Source organism: Octopus bimaculoides, chromosome 2, assembly GCF_001194135.2.
Source record: "Octopus bimaculoides isolate UCB-OBI-ISO-001 chromosome 2, ASM119413v2, whole genome shotgun sequence".
Lineage (NCBI taxonomy): Eukaryota > Metazoa > Mollusca > Cephalopoda > Octopoda > Octopodidae > Octopus > Octopus bimaculoides.
The window spans coordinates 90,494,007-90,516,123 of NC_068982.1; the positions used below are offsets into that span (position 1 = coordinate 90,494,007).

The window sequence follows — 22,117 nt, forward strand, 5'->3', positions numbered from 1 at the left end:
TATATATACATATATATATATGTGTGTGTGTGTGTGTGTGTGTGTGTGTGTGTGTGTGTGTGTGTATGTATGTATGTATGTATGTATGTATGTATGCATGCATGTATATATTTCAGCACATTGGCAAAGGAGGTTTTTTTTCTTTTTGCCCTCATTTATAATTGTATTTATAATTTTCAGCTTAAAAGGTATTTTTCATATGCTGGTCACTCATAATTTTTTTAATAAAATCTTATCCTTATATTAGAAGTATATATATATGTGTGTATGTATCTGTGTGTATACAGATATGAACATATGTATATTTATATTGGCACACCTTCCCTACCTTTTTCTCTCTTGTCCTTTCCATCACCCTTCTCTTTTTACTTACTTCTTTGTTTCTGATGAAGTACTCGGTCCGAAAAGTCAAACTTGTTCTTTTTTTTTTTCAAGCATGACACTAATAACACTTCTGTAACATAACGCCAGTAAGAATCGCCATGTTTGGACACTGCTGAAATAATCTTTTTGAAATGATACTTGCTATTATTATTGTTACAGCTGTTCTTGCTGAGCTTGAGATTGTTCCTGATCCATCAAAATTATGATCTGTTTTGAGAATCCCATTTCCTAAGATCTTTGTCTATATTGACCAAATGTATCCTCTTTTCCCATAAGACGGTATTATTTCGTATAAGGCGTATTTAGCTGCTTTTTTCATGAACTTCAAGCGAATGATGAGAGGTTCCGCCTTTGAACTAAGATACAAGTCATTTTTACCGTTGAGACTACTCTAATTAATATTTGATGGCTGCGGTATAATGGAGGGTTATGTAAAAAACGATTATTATTAATATTATCATTATTATTACTATTATTATTATTATTATTATTATTATTATTATTATTATTATTATTATCATCATCATCATCATCATCATCATCATCATCATTGTCGTCGTCGTCGTCGCTGTTGTTGTTGTTTTTGTTGTCGTTGTTGTTGTTGATTTGTTGTTGTTATTGATTTGTTGTTGTTGTTGATTTGTTGTTGTTGTTGTTGTTGTGGCAGTAAATCGGCAGAATTGTTCGATCTGCGGACAACTGCTTAGCGGCATTTCTGCCGGCTCTTTGCTTTCTGAGTTCAAATTCCGGTGAGGTCGTCTTTGTCTTTTATACTCACAGGATTGATAAAATAAATACCAACTGAGCTGTGAAGTGAATGTAACTGATTAGCCTCCTTCTCCAAAATTTCAAACTTTGTGCCTACAGTAGAAAGAATTATTGTTATATATATTTACTTTGGACAGATGTCACATTTTTACTTCTCCGCTACCCGATCCTGGAACTGCCATAGACTGTTTTGAAGCGCATGTTCTTCATTACAGAATTAAGGTTTCATATCAGCACTCCTCATGTCCAGCACCTTCTATAAGAAACAATCAACTACAATGCATTCCTTAATTACAATTATCTTTTAATGAGAATGTTTCTTTCTTATGTTAATTTATAGTATATTTTGATGACTTTACTTCATGTACAAGAAACCTTTATCATTTATTCGGCACTCATTGAGAGCACCCACCTTTTTATATCGACCTCTCCCTGCTGTGATTTTGGTTATGCGTTTTTTAGTCACAGGCAAGTTACTTTGGTTATACGTTTTTTTTTTTTTTATCACAGACAAATCATTTTCCTTATATGTTGTTTAGAAACACGCAAGACCTGGCACAGCGCACATCAAAGATGTTAGATGTTGGTGACCATGGACCATGTTGTCTTTTGATGTGAAAGGATGCACTATTAATTGTAGCAACAACGTTGTGACAGGTGTATCCACAGCAAGAAAGTTAGTAAACCCTACATTACTTAAATGTCTATAAAAGTAAACCCTAAATGTTTATAAAAAGTGAAGACGTATTCAAGTGTTTATGAGTTATATAAAAGGATAATGATAAATTCATTCACACGCAAGTGTCATTAGATTATCCTATCTTTACGTGATGAATGCTGTAATTATTACTGTCATCAGTTCCTTCTACTTAGTTGAGGTGAGACACTATCATGAATGTCTTTTGATGTCTTCTGTCTGATATTTGATTAATGACGGTGTTTGATGCCTCTGCTCTTATTTGTAGCATCTGCTATGATGAATGTTTGACTGGGTTAGATTTCATATATTACATTATTCCAGTCTAAACATCTAACCGCTAACTGTCGTCAGTGTTGTTGTGTAACCCCAAAGAAGCCATATTAAAGAACATTTTGGATCAAAGGTGTTCCAGACTTGACCATAGCCTTTATATTTTCGAGCTAACTGTATACGATTATTCAACGTACCATTTTATCGCAAAGCAGTAATTAGTAATTTGACTGAGGTTTCTAAATATTTGAGTGGCTTTATAATTATAACGTCCCCCTCTCTAAGCCTATGCGTACTTCTTATATTTAGTATTTGGATAATGGAGGGACGTAGTTCTTTGAACTATAAGCTATTGCAGTATCTAGTTCCAGCATCGCCAGAACAAAGATTTATTTGTACAATGAAAAGGAATACAAGTCAATTACTTCAATACCTTCCATGACAATGTTTTGTGAGACTTCATTGATGCGACAAAGGGAAAGGGCTTAGGTCCCAGACATCTTAGTCCATGAGATATAGACAGAACAGTTTAGTAACAATGTACCGGTATTATTGTTGCAAGTGTTTAGCCCTAGATTAGTTGAGCTGATAAAATATTATTTATGTATCCATTACCATTCTGTCGTTCTCTCAAACATATATGATTGTACTCCATTATCCAATGCGACTCTCTCTCTTTTTGAGACCATATAGTACCATTTGAAAGATAGGTGGCTATTATTTCTAGCCCTGGCAACCAAGCGTGGTTTCTTCGTCGGTATCAATGAAAACACTAGCTGCAGCACCAACAGTAGCGGCATCAGCCATATATACTTTACGCAATATGCACGTGTTTCATTCCGTACTAATATTACTTGAAGTCTAAGTCTTCTGTGCTACACCTCACAACCAAACGGATTATATGATTCGTTATACTATTAATTCAGTAGAGACAACGTAAGAGACTAAGTGTTCATTCAGTCAGTTAGAAATAGCTGTCACATTTCACTCAAAGTGTTTTTGAAGAAAAAAAAGACTTCGAGCCATATAGTTTTAGATGCACCACGACTACAAAACGTGGGGAATAAGCTGGTCACCACTGGAACGATTTTGATCATCCAAGCAGTTGTATTAGGGCTGAACTGAGACTAATCAACAACAACTAAAAGATAGATATAACGTTAATAGATATTCTCGGCGATTTCATATCGTATCCTTACTGACTTTATAGTCCACTCATTCGGAGTTGATAATATAAGCACCTTACAACCGATTATTTCAGAGTGGGACATTGTGTAGTATATGCTTGCGAGTGAAGATACCCAAATATTTACGGTTTATTAGAGATTATTGAGAGGTAATATTTATCCCCATTTAAACGCGAATGTTCTCTTAGAACAAACTATATTGCGGTCGAGCGTTCATCATTGACGAGACCAAGGCAGGTCAAAAGATGGCTGCGTTAGAGTGAACTCTTAAAAAGGTACACAAGTGCCGAATGATGGTGCTAAACCGAGCTACAGGTTTTGGTTTAATCCCTAGGTGAGCCCTAATGATACCTATGATCAAAGTCGTTCAAAACCATTTTTCTCCAGATATAGTATATCTAAGACCTACATAATCTTGTGTGTCTTTCCTGGGACGGAAGTGTTTTGTTAAAAATTTGGCTGTTATTTCCAGTAATAGAACAACCGCAAAGAGCAACCCTTTTATAGTATGTGGGTCTCTGTCGTTGACTCGTAGATGTATTTTCATTAGCTTCATTTAGCAAGTAGATGAGGGAAGTATCATCTCATTTTCTAGTTCTTCTATTTCTTTACTTATTCCGTTAACATATAAAATGATGACTCAACCAACAAAAATCTACGTCGTCGTTTGACTTACTAGTTACACTCTATCGCTTATTGATACAATGTAATCCCTGATATAGAAAAATACTGAATAACCACGCTTCAGGTACCTCTGTTCTAAGCCTAGAAATATAAAATCTGAGACTATATTATTACTACTGATGTTATGTAATCTGTGGTCAGCTCTAAAACAAAATATCTATGGTAAAAAGTATTCCAGTACAGATTGTTCCGTTCATTCATATCGCAGAAACTACAATGATTACTTTTTAAGACGGTGTAGTGTAATCCAAAGAAGATTTGGCTGCAATTTCTAGCAGATTGCACGACTATTTGAAGATCTCTCGTTGAGTAAATGAGATAGTGTATTTAATCTTGCTGTGTGTTCTTCTTTCAGCTAACTAGATACCACGTTGTGGGGGATTTTTATTACTTAGTTCGTTTTTTTCTATTATTGCTTCAGTTAATTTATGGGTTACTAATGATCTAAAGTTAAATATTGAACTACAACAGTAAACAGCAGGATCCGGGATAAGCGGCACTGATCTGCGTTGATAATTAGTGAGTATAAATATTTCAATGTGTAATAAATTGGCTTTCTGTATGAAGAGGAAACGTCTACCGTTTCGGGCAATATCCTTTATAATAAATACATTTTTTATAATGTCTATTCAGCAATGAGTGAGCTTATCAATGTATTTTTCCTTGAAGTATATGTCAATGTAATATTGTTCCCTGAGGGTTCACAAGGCCAGGGCCAGTTGAAGATATCGGCAGTTGCCCAGAGAGTTACGTCACATCAAAATGGAAAATGAAATAATCACGTTATTCTTCATTTAGTAAATTATAATAAATGTTATGCTTCTTTCTACATTTGCAATTTCTAACACCCTATGATAAAACTTTCAAAACCCATTCTTCTAAGGGTATTAGTAATAGTAAGACCGGCCCCAAAAAAGGTGCTCATTAGTTGATTATTTTATAATTATTACACAATTAACATGTTATGGTAAAGTAATAAATGATCTGAAGCAACATAGGTCTACTGATTATGTACATTATATTAATACTTTTGTCAACAAATGTATCACCGGAACCAGGATATTGCTTCTGTCTTCACTCATAAATTATATTAATGATATAAGGCAAGAGATCAGGAAGCAACTCAGCAGGAAACCAATAGAGTAAATTAGTAATACTACAATAAACAAGTGATTAGTGATTAATATATCATCAAACAATCATTATATCGGTATATTTACAAACCGTTCAAATAATAAATATCTGACAAAATTTTAGATGTCATTACAATAGAATATCCTCTTTTCAAGAAGTTTATTTAACATTTCATTTACTCATGAATATCCTCATTTTCGCTCTTTTTCTATTGTTTCTTATTGCTACCGATCTTTAATTTGGTTTGAAACCCTTGTGTGCTTCTAACAAAGTCCCCTTTGTTGTAATCATTCGACCTAGGTCTCCAATCTGAGGGAAACTCCTCCGAACTGACCTACCAATCTGAGAGGCTCCGAATAAAGTTATGATGGTTAATCTTTCTCCTTTGACAGGCCATAAAAAACATATGGAGTTATATAATTTCCTACGTCTGATATTTCTAGTCTTCTACATAATAGTACGTTTGTATTATCGTGAACATCTGATCTCCTAAACAGTACATATCTTGACTAAGAGTGTACCATACAAATCAACCTCGTTCTTTGCACTATACCGTAAGTTTTGAGAGTATGACAGCGACCATAACATATTGCCGAAGTAATAACTCGCCGGCTTCAGCACTGATGCATGACCTTGCCTATGGTTATAAATTTTCGTAATCGAGGGAGAAAAGTCGCGAATACAATCGACCGAAATAGATCCGAAGAGTCCCTAAAGTTACATTAATCGATAGGGTATGTAGCTCAGAAATGAGGAATTCGCTACCAATTGAGTCACTATTTCTCTACAAGAGCCTTCATATGTCGTTAGAATACATGAGGATTTGATCACAGAGCAAATTTTTATCGGAAAGGCCAAATATCACAAAAGCTAAGAGATACATCGTGAGCGAAATAACTGAATAATATCCATTGCCTCGGTCAGTATCACTTGGGGATCCTACCGAAACATTTGCTGTGAGTTGGATCTGATAGAACTTTTTTGAGGGTTATCTGAGGCTCTACCACCTCTGCACACGGCCCACACAGTAATAGTGGGCAACGAAAATGGATGAAAGTATTTGGGAAACTGGTGTTTCAAATTTCAAGAACGAAAATAGGCTTAGCTATCGAAGTTTCATTATTTTGACCATTGAATAACATCAGTTGAAATTTCTGTAAGCGTTTTTAATGATTTGGTACGGAGCTGTTGTACCAATGGCCAAAGTAGGCCATCGCAGATCTGGAAGTCGATGCAGTCGGTGTTCCTCTTTAACAACCGCCAGATGACGGCTGCTAGAATCATTGAAGGAAGAGGAGAGAGCAGACGAGGAGGAAGGACTGTGAACATATCGTTTATGCAGATCCTGCAATGAAAGGAGTGGGTAATATGGGGAGTGAGAGACGGGAAGATGAATAGATGGAAATGAGTAGGATTGTGTAGAATTCTCGTTCAAGCTGAGAACATATACTAGAATTTTACCAACTTTCAGACAGTAATTTATAAACTAATAAATTTATTATATGTGATTGCTTTAATATAAATAAGAAATTATTATATGTATTGCTTTACATATAACAAATTTACTTTATCCAATAGCTTTACATATAACAAATTTATTAGATATTGCATCTTGTTTCAAGAAAATTTGAACGTCTTAAAACCTTAGTTAAAAAGCAAAAAAATGGTGTTAGCAATAGACGGTTCCCATATTTGTTTCTTGTTTCACTCTTATTAAACTTGTTGTAACTGAAAGTCTCATGTACCTCATATGAAAGTAGTCACGGGGGCTTTATAATGATCTGCTATCTTTAACATAAAAGGAGCTCCAGAGTGAAACCAAATATCTTTTATACACCGATGCAATACATATACGTGCTTCCATGTTAGGCTTCATTTAGTTTTCTTACTTTTCCACAAATATTGCTCTTATAATCTCATCAAACCCTGTTCATTTCTGTCTCGTGTTCTAGGACTCATTGATCCGCTTATTCAGTTTCTATTGCGTATTAAGCGAATGAGATCGCATTATGCCCCTTGAACGAGACATCAGTCTGTCGCAGGGTTACTCATTTACAGCTGAGTGGACTGGAGCAATGTGAGATGAAAGTGTTTTGTTCAAAAATACAATGCACTGCTTGATGCTAGAATCGAATCCGCGATCGCAAGATCACGTGTAACAGCTTTACCCTTAGGTCATGTAAAAAGAAAGGGTAAAGTTACCTTCTCGAGTCATACTGACTCAAAAGAGCTGATTTCCCTGTTTTATGGCGTGTATAATCCCCACTTGGACAGGATACCAGTCCATCACAGGATTACTCATTTTTGCCAGCTGAGTGAAATGAGCAACGTGAAATGAAGTGCTTTGCTCAAGAACACAACGCGTCACCCGGTTCAGGAATCGAAACCACAATCTTACGATCATGAGTCCAACACCCTAACCACTAATCCTCGCGCTTCCACTCCTTAGACTATGAGCCTTTACTAACTCTGATTATCTTGTCTTTTAGCTCATTTTTCAAATTTACAACGAAACTAATCTCCTTCACTAAAGTCCTGATTATTACGAATTAGTCAAGATTCGCAGTATAAGATCAAAGATAAAATACATAATTGTTATAGGTTTCTACTGGAATTTTGTACTTACCATTGATATGTCTGTTTCCGTGTCATCAGTAATGCTGAAACGATTTGACTGCTGTCTGCTTCGCGCGCTTCGGTAGGAACTGGTCGATGTTCTTTCGGCTAAATCCGACTCAATAAAGCTTTCCGTTAAAGCAACGCGTCTATCTTTGAATTTTAATTTCTCACTATTAAGTCTCTTGAAAAATCGAGAAACTCCACTTGAAGAAGTTGACGAATCTTGGCTAACTCCCATGTTGTAAATTTTAGATTGACATTTTGTTGAAATTTCCAGTTTCATCATCTCTTTTATAACATCTAGTTGCTCTTTGTCAAGAGTCGGCCGAATATTACATGCTGACACACCAAAGAACGTTTGCATATGTATTTTGGCGCCGTGTTTCATCAAATGGCGAATACACTTCTCATTATAAAAGTCGGCACAGGATGCAAGATGCAACGGAGTGACGCCATGTCGATCTTGAATGTTCGGGTTAGCGTTATATTTTAAGAGAAGATCAACTGCTGGTGCGTTCGCATTGACAATAGCCAAGTAGAGTACTGGTAAGTTGAACAATTCATCTTGACTGTAGTTGAAAGAAAATTCAAATAAGATCTCGTGTTTCGCTGGAGTAGAACACAAGTTTCTCGATTGTTGGTGTTGGCGAGATTCATTTATAAGCGAAGCCACCTGCAGTTTGGTCGAAGAAGCAGCCGCCTGATAATTAGATGTTTTATTGTCCTGCTTAACGCTGGCTACAAATTTGGTTTCCACATCTTCTTTATTGACAGGGTAAGATGTTTCAGTGATGATACTATTTTTCCGTGATGCACTGTAACAAAACTGGTTCGGCATATTTGGATCAATGCCACATTTTAATAGAATTTTCAAGACATCAACTGAATCATTTTGTACGGCAACATGAAGTGATGTACGAAATATTGCCGGAACATCACTTATATCCGTTACAACACTTTCTCTTCTGTCATTTCGTTCAACGTAGTTTTGGCTTCCTTGACTGATCCGCTGACTATAAGAATCACAACTGCCTCGTTCAGTAAAGTTATCACTATTTATTGTTACTGGAAATTTGGTATGGTGTAATTTGAGAATCTTCGTCAGTGACAAGATATCATTTTCCTGCAAAGCCCGTTCTAACTGTTCCGCTTCAGTTGATAAATCGAATATTGACGAAGCTGTACTGCTTGCACGTCGCCATTCTTCAGCTGCTGTATTGCGATTCCAGGAACTTGGAACAGACAAACTACCTGGACTTTGTGGTGGTATCAGCTGCAGATCATGATCAGGAACAGTGAGGTAATCGATAGCAGAATTACCACCAGTGGAAAAATGTCTTGCCTGCGAATTGCCTCGGTTAGAAGTCATTGCGATTTGTTTTTAACAAAGGACTCTACCAGTAAAGACAAACTCATAATCACAAAGCTCTTAACATTACAAGGGAAAATTAATTTCTATTCCGTAAATTTGATCATATCTTTGATTGTCTCGATCTCGTAGAAAAATGCGTATATCCGAAAACATTGTAAAGTATATAGAGTTCAAAATGATATTCACCACAGACCTGTAATAGAAAAAAAAACAATGACATCAATAATACTTAAAAATGCACAATGTAATTCATAAAATTCACAAATTTGCTATATTCAGGGTGCATGTCGCTTTGAACATGAGTCATTTACAATTTTCTAAAGAATAACACTGGGGAACAATTTTGAACATAATTTCTGATGAGTTGGATTTTTCACTTTATTTAGACTAAAATTGGCATGCTGATTTCAAACCTGAAGACAACTTTCTTCTATCATTCCAAGTTTTTTTTTTCCGCAGCTTATTCTCTGAATAAGCACAATCGTATTGTTTGTCCATAAGTAAAAGGACTGATCATCTGATTGCTTTTATTCTGCTATTGAGTGAAAAGCATGTCAGCTTAGCTGGCATGGGGTTACGATGCATGAAATTACACGATCGTGGCCAAGATATGAGAGTGACAAGTACTGTAGTATAGAGAGTTCGAAGTTAGGAGGCCGGAGATCAGATTTGTGCGGTAAAGGAGAGATTACAAAGCTTTGATATGAGGGAACTTGTGCTTTGAAGTATGGAAGGATTCTGTCCTGAGATCTCAAGCCCGAGTTTCTACCCTGTTCTATTTTTTATGGAGTATTTGGGTGAATGTATGTATGGTATATTTGTATGAATGTACATGTATGTATATTCATTTTTGGGTGAATCTCCAAATATTTATCTGCCATAGTGGTCACAGGCTGCTGTGGCTGCTCTATATAAGTGATTATTATTGTATTATGCGAACAATACATAAAATCTGTATAAAAGGGGTTAGCAGACCTTATGTAAGCATTTTTGTTTTGTTTCTTTAAGCTTGTGAGTGTTCAACTTTCTGTTTCTTGTTTTTTTTTTTTTTCTCAAACTTGTTTATTTCCTTTTTCTTTCAGGTCATGTCCGCCTCTGCTACTTCTCATTGTAAGTGCCTGAACAGCTCTGAGTATTTTTGCTATATCTGTGGTAGTTTTACCATTCCCGGTGAAAGTGCAAACATCAGCGCCTTGTGAAACAAAGCTATTTTGCACATACTAAAGTAAAAGTTGGTAATCAAGACAAGTCTTGGCCTCTTCACAAGATGTGCAGGCAGTGTGTCGAGAGATTACAGATGTGGACCAAGGACAATGTTGGCATCGGTATATCTATGATATGGTGAGAATCATAAGATCATTGCAGACCCTGTTAAATTTCTTTAGGGAAAACTTCAAGTTACAGAATAAAGAAGCTACGTATTCATTTTATCTTTAACCACAAACTTATCTGGAATTTTGGGTGGAAAAAAGAAAAAAACAAATACTTTTAAAGATAGGTATGCCATAAAAGGATAACCTTTAATAACTACCCGTCTCTTGAATCTGTTATCGTTCCACTTCAAAGAAAACCAGTGACATATGTTCTCTTCTTCCTTAACTCAGTAACAAGCGCTATCACCTTACAGACTTAATTTCATATATATAGTGTCACAACCACTGTCTTTACCCTGTTGCTTTTCGAGTTATTAAACTAACAAATTTACTTGCACGCATGTATACATACATACATATGCATTTATTCGGCACAAATCTACATACATGAGTATATAAGTACTTATATCTATCCAAACATACACTCACACTTTTCCTTCTCATGAATGTTGTACCTATTTACGCCGCTCTGCTATTGAAACCTAATCACGCTCATATATTAATACTTTTTCTTATTTATATCAATTCATTTGAAATTATGAGTTTATACTTAAAAGAGGAATTTAATTTTGAAGAGTAGACTTATAAGGTTTCTTCGTACAGACCTACATAGTTCTACATATCCCAATTCGTCTATTCGCATATAATAATACTACTATAGAAATACATTCCGTATTCATCACACCTCGTAAGTGCATATACATATACGCCTAATGATAAATCTATCTAAGAAACGTTTCACTTTTAACCAAACATTACACATATACAAACTATTATGCAATTATATGTATATATGTGTGTGTGTGTGTGTGTGTACATCAATGTAATAGTACTACTAATAATACAAAAACAATAATTACATTTATAAGTAAATAAATAATTGATTAATCATAAGTAACAGAGGTTTCTTCCAAATTCCAAAACCGAGCTTTTAACTCTATGGTTACATTTTTAACAATTTCAGAGTGCTTGTTAATGATGTTACAGTTGGATAATATGATGCATAGTGTCTCTTCCAGGGATACGTTACACGATTCCGAGTGTACATTATATGGGTATGCATTCTCTACCACTAACCAAGTCATGCTGTATTGCATCTCTTTTTTTGTTTGAGTCTCAAGATCAGGTTAGAAAGTTATGTGCATTGTCTTTTGCAGATGTTCCTAAATGATGCAAATCGGTTTCTCCAGCGATTCTTGGAATAGTTGCTTGTTGCACCTAAAAATGCATATTCATAAGCACTCATTTTGACAATACATTTGTGTACAATGCCTGTGAGAGGACATACTTTTCTATCTACAATTACATCTTTACTGTAGTATTTTCCAACTAGATTACTACTTATATTCTTTTATAATTTTTTGTTCTTAGTGGCACAGTTATTATTATTATTGTTATATTCGTTGTTATCATTGTTGTTATCCCCAATGTTATTATTATTAGTGCTTACAACATTCACATCGTTATTTATATCATCTGTGTCAAGGTTGGTATTATTACTCATGTCGGAATCAAATGGACTGTCTTGATTATGCCTTCCACGATTATAGTTATCCCTATTTGCGAGATCCACGTTGTCTTGAACCATAGTTTTAGCATTTGTGATTGTGTGACTCGGCTTTTTATTTTCCAATTTATGAACATGGAATGCCAGGATATTTGAGGTTGCATAGGACAGTTTCACGATATGCCTATTAACAATTTTGTATTAGTGTCTAGATTTAGGGAAATGTTTATCTAATGCCGAGAAAAATTCCCGAGCAATTTTAAACGATACATGTAACCTAAATACCAGATTAAATCACAAAATACCACCTTTTTTAGATTTATTATCCGTTTAAGTGTAATAGTTATAGTACATGGTAAAATCATGAAGATAGGAATTTAAGTTAGATATTTATTCTTATTTCTAATATCCTTATTTCCATCTTTATTTTTTTAATTTTCAGTCCTATTTTTCCGCTAATCAAATACTATTTTAAACATAAGCCTTTCTTTTCCGTAATTTCAACATTATCACCTTTTCTTTATTTACGTTCTTTATGTTCACTATCAGTCTTTCCTCTATATAATGTTGGCGTTGTTTTTTTTTATCTGTATATTGATTAACTGTACAATCCTTAGGTATGTGTTTAATGTTTTCAGTGTATCTTGCACCAGGTAATGCTGTATTATAATATTATGCGTATGAGCTGAATATTACGTCAATCGCAGAAAACGTTGATATTCTATTTCTCACATTTTCACTATTCCATTTATTACTGAATGTGGATGATACGATTCTTTGCAGACATAGCTTAGATTTTCGTTAGGTTTATGGTATGGCTCGTATAAGCTGGTATTTAAATTAAGCGTTACATCTAGAAATATGTATACACGCGCGCGCGCACATGCACACACACGCGCGCATGCGCACACACGCACACACACACACGCGCACACACACACACACACACACAAACATGTTATATATATACGATTATGTATATTATTCTTTTGCTTGTTTCAGGTATTGAAATGGTGCATCACCTTGAAGGTCTTTTAGTTGAACAAATCAGCCCCTGTTTAGTTCCTATTTTTAAAAAATCGCTTTTGCAGGAACGTAAACGCACGCACACACACACACACACACACACACACATACACACATATGTATGTATGTATAATATCACTAAATGTACACTAATTTACACGCAATCCCTTACTTTCCATTCGTATGCAACGGCAGACTGACAACTTCTCTAGAAATCACATTTATCTTGAATAGACGCTTGCTTTGCATCATCTTAGATAAATCACAGTTCCTTTTCAAGGCTTCCAAAATTGCTTCACTTTGCAAGTGCTTACAAACTTCCAATATGCCCCATGGTAGAGGTACTATTCACTCATATGAGACAATGTATCCAATGTGCCACGCACTAGTGCTGCACACTAGTCCAGTTTATTACACACGAATCACCAAAGACTGATAGATATCGTTGCTTTCAAATAATCATGAAGAAAATTGAAATATATTTGACTTTATTTCACACTTCCGCGTAAAATAAATAAATAATTAGTTAAATTATTTTCTATACCTCTAAAAAAGAATTGCCATTTATTTAAGACGATCGAAATATTTTAAACCGATGAAATTTATAAATCGAAAAAAAAAAAAAAAAAAGAATTCAATAAAAATCTATAATAGTAAAACTGACGAATAAGGAAAGTTTTCTCCTGATTCTCATTACTGAGAAGTGAATTGTTTCAAGTTTACAATGTTCAATTTTAAATCAAGAATATATGAAAAAAAAGATAATAAGAAATTGTTTGACAGAAGTAAACTGAATTTATCAGCGCCCTCGCGTTGTTTCCAACTAACGAATAATTAAAACATTATTGCTAATTAAAATTGTAACAACCATTAAAATTGATTTTTAACATGATTTTATTCATTTCTACGTATTTTACTTCCTTTTTTCCCTTCTCTGTCTTCTCTTCATACTTCTTTTCAGCATTTCATCATTATTGCTAATATTTTTCTTATATAGCACGTTGGATTGGCTAATTCGATACATCAACCAAATTATTTTAGTTATAATTCTTTACATTCCAAGTTCAAATTCTACTGAAGCATACTTGTCTTTTCGGAATTCCCAGCTGAGTAAAATATGTACCAACTAAGGGGAAACCAGTAGAACAATAATGAAATATATCTAATAAGAGAAAATGATCGCTAATAGTGGGAGACATTGTTCCTATGTCAGAAATCCTTCATCATTGCTCCACCTTGGTGGTATTGTTGTTGCTAAAGAGATTATTGCCAAGCACCAATAAATAGGATCCCTGTCTGCTATCCCAATGGGATCTTAATGTATATGAGAAATTATTGTTGTTTAAAAAGCAGCACGTTTTACGAGCACGTGTATTTTATACGTCACAAGAGAGAAAGAAAATAAGTAAAACCTTTTAAGATTCTAGTAACTCATTTCGGAAAAAATACTAGAATAGTGCATGTCTGTGTGCGCGTGTAAATGTTAATATTGCTGCCTGGTTACAGTCAGCGTGTTGTTGACAAGATGGCCGTCATCGAAAACAACATAATATGAACAGTAGTCAAACATGAAGAGTTGGTGGACGCCGAAAGCCGAGATATGTCAATAGCTGAAGCTATAGGGAAAGGTGTGGAGTCATTAAGTATGCAAAAACAGTGAAAAAGAGAAAGGGAAACTAACAAAATAGAATAGAGGGAATTTACATAGACATTCTAATAATTAGCTACAGTCATACATCGTATCGTTGCTGACTCCGTTAGAAATAAAATGACACTATACACTTGCATTAGCAAATCTGGTCACTAAGTAGTCGGTATGCCAAACAAAGAGACGGATTTGATATAGTTGTTTATGTCCAACTCTGACCATGCGATGTTGTAAAGACATCTAGAACTACATTAACTAATGTGTCATTTGCTTATTTAAGACGGGATGGTGTAATTTGAAAATGATTTGGCTTCTGTTTTTGTTTCCTAGCAGGCTGTGTGACAATATAGTCGTTCACTCACTGACTCAAGAAAGAGATGTAAGTTTAGGAGTAGAGTCGTCACAGCGTAGGCTGAAATGTTTCGTGTTCAAATCCCACCGATATCAACTTAGCCTTTTATCGTTCGGGATCGAACAAAGGAGTACCAATCCAAGGATGCTTCGCAGTATTTGTTCCGGATCTGTGTTCCGAGTTCAAATTCTTGCTGTGTCTCACATGGGCTGCATACTTAATCTATCTCCCTGCTTAACACTACCACCTGGCATCCTGAGCGTTTTTACCAGAGTCTGCTCTGTTTGCAAGCATTCGATACACGTCCCCAGCTTAAGGATAGCGCTCTCCCTTTCTTCTACTAGTCTTAGAGGAGTTGTAAACGATCATAAGCATTGCCTCTTGGATCAAAAATGAAAAAATGTCAACATCAACCAATATTTGCTAGGGCAGCAATATTTGTATGATTTGGTTTCTTTTTTCTTTCTTAAAAATTGACTGGCATGACGAAGGAGAAGTGGGAGTTGATATTTAAAAAGTATGAGTAGTGGAACCATATATCTTAGATGCATTGTTCGGTATATCCTTCAAGAAAAAAATATCCAATTGTATCCACTTGTGCTTGCTCCCTTCAGACATCATTACTCTCAGTGTAAATTCATGAGGTAAATGCTCCCCAAGAAAGAATGTTTATTTGCATTGCCAAGACAGTTTCAGCTTTTCGAAATGGTTAAAACGTGAGTTACTCAACAGACATTAAGACTAGCAATACAGAACTTTTATAAAATATGGGAAATGAGAATGACTTTTTGATTTTTTTAATAGTGCAGTCAGACGAGAAAGATTAACACCCAAAACGCTTTTCAGAGACACCATTAATGGTGAGAGGACAGAAAGAAATATCCTCAGGCCGGAGATCTGACTTGCATGCAACAGAGTGATGGGGCTCCATTAAAGGGAGCTGTCACCCAATAACCGTCTCAAACTTCCTTACAGTTTCCTCCTCCAAATTTTACTAGTATGGCTTTGGTCAAACTGAAGTTATAGTAAAAGACGGCGAAGGCAGCACAAACCGAAACAATTGCGAAGCGAACTTCTAAGCCGCTCGGCTATGCCTATACCATGATCTATTTACGCTACATTACCTTGCCCATTCCCATGTCTAATTATTGGACGCGCCGAAGCTAGATCACCGATAGGCTGGGCCGTAATAAAAATCACATCTGTAATGAAAACTTTAAAATTCCTTCAACAAATATATCGGATAATTTGGCAGCCGTAACGATTCAGGTTGGATACTTGAAGGCCAGGACGAGTAAGATGACACTAACTCTCAGTTAAAATAAGTGTTAGATGATGTTTATAGTTTTCCATTTATTTATTTAGTATTTCAGAGAATTTAGTAAAATAGACTTTGCAACGTTATTTGAGTTTGATGAATAGATTTAATTGCGCTGAATGAAACATGAGCCAACTTACAATTTGACCGCCAGTTGATGACAACTAAATATAATTTGCCAGAGTTACATACAGTAGATAGAACTGATGGAAAGTCGCTTTACTGATTTTGTTTTCATTCGCAACTGTTATTTATTGTTACACATAGGTCGGAATGCAATCCTAGATACACATCTTATCAGAGTAGGTTGCTACAGCATCCTAGTTTGGTGTGCCACATCGGACTGGAAGTCTTATCTAGGTAGGATTTAGATAAGATTAAGGCACAAAACTGGCATGAATACGATGCAATAAAAGTAAACTACACATTTTATTTAGATATAATATTTATTAGATGAATAGAAAAGTAATTATCAAGCAATCCGAATTTCAAGCCTGTTTCCATCACAGAATGCTAATTAAAGAGGTCATATTAGATAAAATAATTCAAGTGGGGGCCTAATTAAAAGAAGTCTTAATATAGCGTGTTTAAAGACCAGTTGACCACTCTAATTGAAAAAAAGAAACTGATGGTAGAGAAATTTAGGTAAGAGGGAGAATGAGATGTTGCCATCTGAGAAGTAAGCTGAAAAATTGTTTTTAACTTGGAGGCAAGCACAATGAGATGTATGGGAACTTAGATTAATGAGAGCTTACACACTCTATTGTTGTTGTTTTTTATGCCATGCATAAATATATAGTGTTATCTGTTATAGGTGAAATCAAGTCGGAAAGAATAACTGTTGGCTATGACAGAGTACATTAATGATTGTGACCCCATAAAATTGCTTGTGAATTCAGAGTGAGAATCGTGATACAAGATACAAGACAAATCGATTCATGTTCCGAACCTCATATTTCAGAGATTTTTGAGGGCCGAGAACTATAATGTCAATTACGGTTTTTAGAAGAAAATGTAGATTATGTGATGAAGAGAATCAACTAAATGAGATGAAGAAAAATAAATATCCTGAGTAAAATGGCATCTCTGTCGTTGTCTTTGATCTCATAAATTAGACGGAATAGACAAGTCTCTCGACAACATTTATTTAGGTGCCGATCAAAATAGAGTCTGTGCATGTTATCAGAATCTCTAAGCAGGTTGTGTGAACAGCAAGGTTGAAAGTCCTGTTGGAAGAGATACTGCGACCATCGAAAACGTCTCCTCTTTGATCATGAGTCAATTCAATCAGTGTTGATCTTAGGCTAAAGAGAAACATCATTGATAGTAATTCTCCTATTGTTAAATACTGTTTGATGAGATGAAAAAGAATAGCAGTGACTCGTCATCAACATTGTTAATATAGCTATATTTAATAGAAATTGAATCTTACGCTTCTTGTTTATCTACAGCAGTCAATGGTGAGGTTTTCTCATAACAAACAACACACAGACGCAATTTGAATTTTCTTCTTTTAATTAAAACATAAAATCCTCTTTTCTGTTCAAATGGCTGTTTTATAGGTCTGATAAAGAATCAATTCCTTAAGATAACGTACCAGTCAACCACTGGAACTGATTTTAGTCAACTGACGCACCCCATCCAAAATTACAGGCATCGTGTTTCTGTTAAAACGTATTATCATTTTTTAATCACCACCACCACCACCACCACCATCATTTTCATCATCATTATTATTATTATTCTGTTTTCAACTGAAAGACAGCACTTTCGAGCTCGTAAGTTGTTCCTGAATTTTGTTGCTGTGAAAAAATTAATTTTGTTTTCTTTGTTGTTAAGCTAACCAAGATTCTCTGAGATTAGTTGGTTTTATGAAATGTTTTGCACCTTGGGCAAAATTTTTGTGGTTTTTAAAACTTTTTATTTAAGAAATTACAAATGAAAAGAAAATATGGCTTCGCAAATCCAGAGAGCATTTAACTATTCCAGCAGTCGATACAATTCTAATTTCCCACAGAAAATGCATGAACGACAATAACAATGCTAACAAAAACAACAGTAGAAATATTAATCAACGTAGATGAAACGACGCGTGAAAGCAAAACTGCCACCGCTGCCATCAACGAGTGCTGACCGAAGCAACAACAATGAGCATGGAGACCACAGCAACACCAACGACCATGATAAACAGAAAGAAGGGAAACCGAATTGTCGATTCGATACACCTGAAAATTCCACTTCTGCCACCATCAATAATACCAGCACCATCACCACCATTAACAATATCAGGTTTCTGAAGCCTGATCTGATGGTCACACTGAATCATTACATCCCACAGGATTTTGAAATCTTTATTCTCAGTAACTCCTTCCGAAATTTTGTCATACCACGTCTTCAATGTGTTCCTTTAAATTTTGTCATACAACGTAGTCCTTTAAAGTTTCTATTTATTTGCACAATTATCAATTCTGATGATGCCGCACTTCTTCACATGTTTCAGCAATGGTTCCACGGTACTTTTGACATACCATCCTAAGTCATTTTCCACTGCTTCAACATAATCCCGACAACTGGACAAACCTCTCCTAATTCTTTTTTCGGACAAGAACAACCTGTCAGTTAGGATGGAATGCTCCGTCCACTGTCAATATTTTTCGTGTCTTTTTATCCGTACTGATCACTTCATTCTTTTGCCAATTTATGATTCCAGCTCCATACCAAATCGATGCTATCGCCCATAAATTTACTGCTGGGATTTTATTCTATCCTGTCAATTTTGAACGCAACACTAATCTTAGTCTTCGGAAATATTCTTTCCGCAGTTGTTCTTTCATTTCCTTCTCCATTATTTCATTGAACTGTAGTATGCCAAATTATTTATAGTCTTCCTTTTCAATGTTTCATCACTTCTCTATTTGATATTTCTATCCCTGCCAGGGACTGTACATTGCCTATTTTCAGTTTCACTATACCACTCTTCTTGAGTTCGAATTCCATCTTAATATCAGCACTAAAACAGTGGACCGTGTTCACCAAGGAACTCATTTCTATCACATCCTTGCGATACAGCTTCAAATCACCATGAAGAGGAAATGGTTGATTCTTTGCGTTTTCCTTTGAATTGATATTCCAGGTTCACTTTCCTCAGTACTAAGGTCAGAGAGATCATCACACAAGGTACAAAAAGCAACGAAGATAAGCTATCTCCTTGGAAATCCTTCTACCTATGTCCAGGATGCACAAGCTTTGTTCGTGCGATGTCAACTCAGTTTTCCAACCTACCAAACTTTTCTTCAGGAAACATGTTACATTCCTTGCAATTCCAAACATATCTAAGTACTCAATGATCCAAGAATGTGAAAAATATCGTAAGCTTTGCGGTAATAAATCCAAATCATTCCTAAACTTTCCTTCCTTCGCTTATAAACTTACATTACCATTTTGTTTGTCAATAATTGGTCTTTGGTACCTGTGCATCTCCTCCCAGGACCTTTTTGATCCATTATTATTATTATTATTATTATTATTATTATTATTATTATTATTATTATTATTATTAGTGTTGTTGTTGTCGTCGTCGTTGTTGTTGTTGTAGTTGAGTGAGAGAGCAGCGCATGCCATCAAAGTGACAGTGGGGTACAAATATACGAAGCCCAATATACCTATCGTGACTAACCATCTGTTAAGGGTACGCCAGGCAGATGCATCACAACCATATATGCGCAGCATGGTGACTTCAACTGAAGATGCGCATGATATTGCAGGTGAGCCCGGTTAGAATTTTATTCAAGTTGAATAGCCCATCCTGCTCAAACGATCCCTGAATAAGGGTTAAGGATGTTGAACGAACCGCCCATGTTTCTAGACGTGAATTGTTCAAACCCCAAAGAATTCCTCTCAAGACATGGCTATGATGCTCACCCACTACTTCTGCTCGTGATCAGAGATGCACATATCGTCAGCCACCAAGGGACATGCTCAACTAGTTAAGTTCAAGGAACTGACAAGCAAATCTGTGGTATTGAGCAGAATATTTGCTGTGGCCCATTTTTTGCACCAAGATTAAACATGTACATGATAACACTTCCAATCAGTTAAGATCAGAAGCCATGAGAGCCAGTGCCTGGTATTGATTCAGCGCATTTTATTATTGCGATTATTTATACCATCATCATCCTCATCATCATCACATCACTATTATTAAGTGGTGGTTGACAGAAGTGTCAGAGCACCAAAGAAAATGCCATTTAGTTATATAATTACAATTCTTTCTGACCTCATTTAAATTTCGCCGGGAACAAGTTTGCCTTTCCACATTCCAGGGTCTTTAAAATGAGTGAGATACATAAGCTTTCTGCCTATAATTCAAATCATTATTAGAAATGCTGGACTGCCAAACCGCCAAACTGCCAAACTGCCAAGCCGCCAAACCACCAGACCGTCAAACTGCCAAACCACCAAACCGCTAAACCGCCAAACCTGTTGCATTGCAAACATACCCTCTTTCACATTCTCTTGAAATCTCGGGGAGAGTCAACAGTTCTTTTAATTAATTAATTAAGCCAACTTGATAAAACAAATACCAATCAAGCAAGTCGGTTAATTAAACCTCCGGTAGTTTAGTCTCGCATCCAGCACTGCAGGGTTATTACAGCTTTTTATACCGCTTGGTTTTCAGGTCACTGTTCTGGAAGCTAGCAAAAATTTTAAAATAGCATTCAACGTAAAGAACGGAGGATTAGTGTGTCAACTGTCACAATCAATGCTAATTAATGGCGATGATGTAAATAGAGCTATGTTGAACTGGTAGTGGCAGGAGCCAAAAATAATCACGGTGAAACTATCAGTTGTTTTTATCTCTGTAACTATGACTAAATTTCTTGAAGTTAAGCATCTAGATTGACGACTTTCACTCTGCTGTCGTGTAAGAGTGTGAGAGAAGAATATAGTGGAGAGACAGCGAGAAAGAAACAAAAGAAGGCAGAGTTGGTTGCCTCGTTGGCTGATTCTCGTGTGTGGTTCTTTGAAATACATAATTCACAGATCAGAAACCCACCTCCACTGCATTCTTTTATCTTTTCTCGTTTACTTGTTTTATTCACTGGGTTGAGGCTTTGCTGAGGTACCGCCTTGAAGAGTTTATGCGAACAAATCGACCGCAGTATTTACTTAGTTTTTAAAGTCTAGTACCTATTCTGTTAACAACTATTATGCCGAACGGCTAAGTTACGGAGGCGTAAGCAAATCAGTATCGGTTGTCAAACAGTAGAAGGAGCAAACCGACAGTACACACACACAAATATGTATACGTATGCGTGTGTGCGTGCGTGCGTGTATGCAAGTATGTGTGTGTGTGTGTTTGTATGTACGTATATGAAATATTAAGGTGGTTATTCGCAGTTTAGAACCGATAGGCAACAAATACATTAAAGTGACGGAAGTTTCTAGTAAGCACCAGCATTGCTAGAAATAAGTCAAGACAACTCTTAGCCACCTGAGAGCACTTTTCTAACGGTTGACAAGGCAGGCAGGCTCCCTCCGTACGACAAGCTAGATGGAGTTATATCAGCGCTGATTAAAGATTTAATCAGTCTTCATCAGCGACCGATTACTCCGCTGCTGAGGGTTAAGTCATTTTGTCAGCCTTATATATAATACCATAGGAAACATCGACTGATTTTCAAAATGGTGAAACGAGATTTATAAATTATTAAGCTGGCTATCTACAATTTAGAACCGATAGACAACAAGAGCAATTATATATATATATATATA

At 35.7% G+C, this 22,117-nt stretch overlaps 1 protein-coding gene across 3 annotated transcripts in view; it reads right to left on the minus strand.

Moving 5' to 3' along the window:
* Positions 1-22,117, minus strand: part of LOC106874430 (uncharacterized) — a 1,214,035-nt gene that overhangs the window by 1,017,926 nt on the left and 173,992 nt on the right. For all 3 annotated transcript variants that reach the window (XM_052978428.1, XM_052978427.1, XM_052978429.1), the window contains exon 2: positions 7,754-9,311. In XM_052978428.1, the coding sequence (XP_052834388.1) occupies positions 7,754-9,115 (1,362 nt within the window). In that variant the 5' untranslated portion in view covers positions 9,116-9,311. The remainder of the gene's footprint in view (positions 1-7,753; positions 9,312-22,117) is intronic.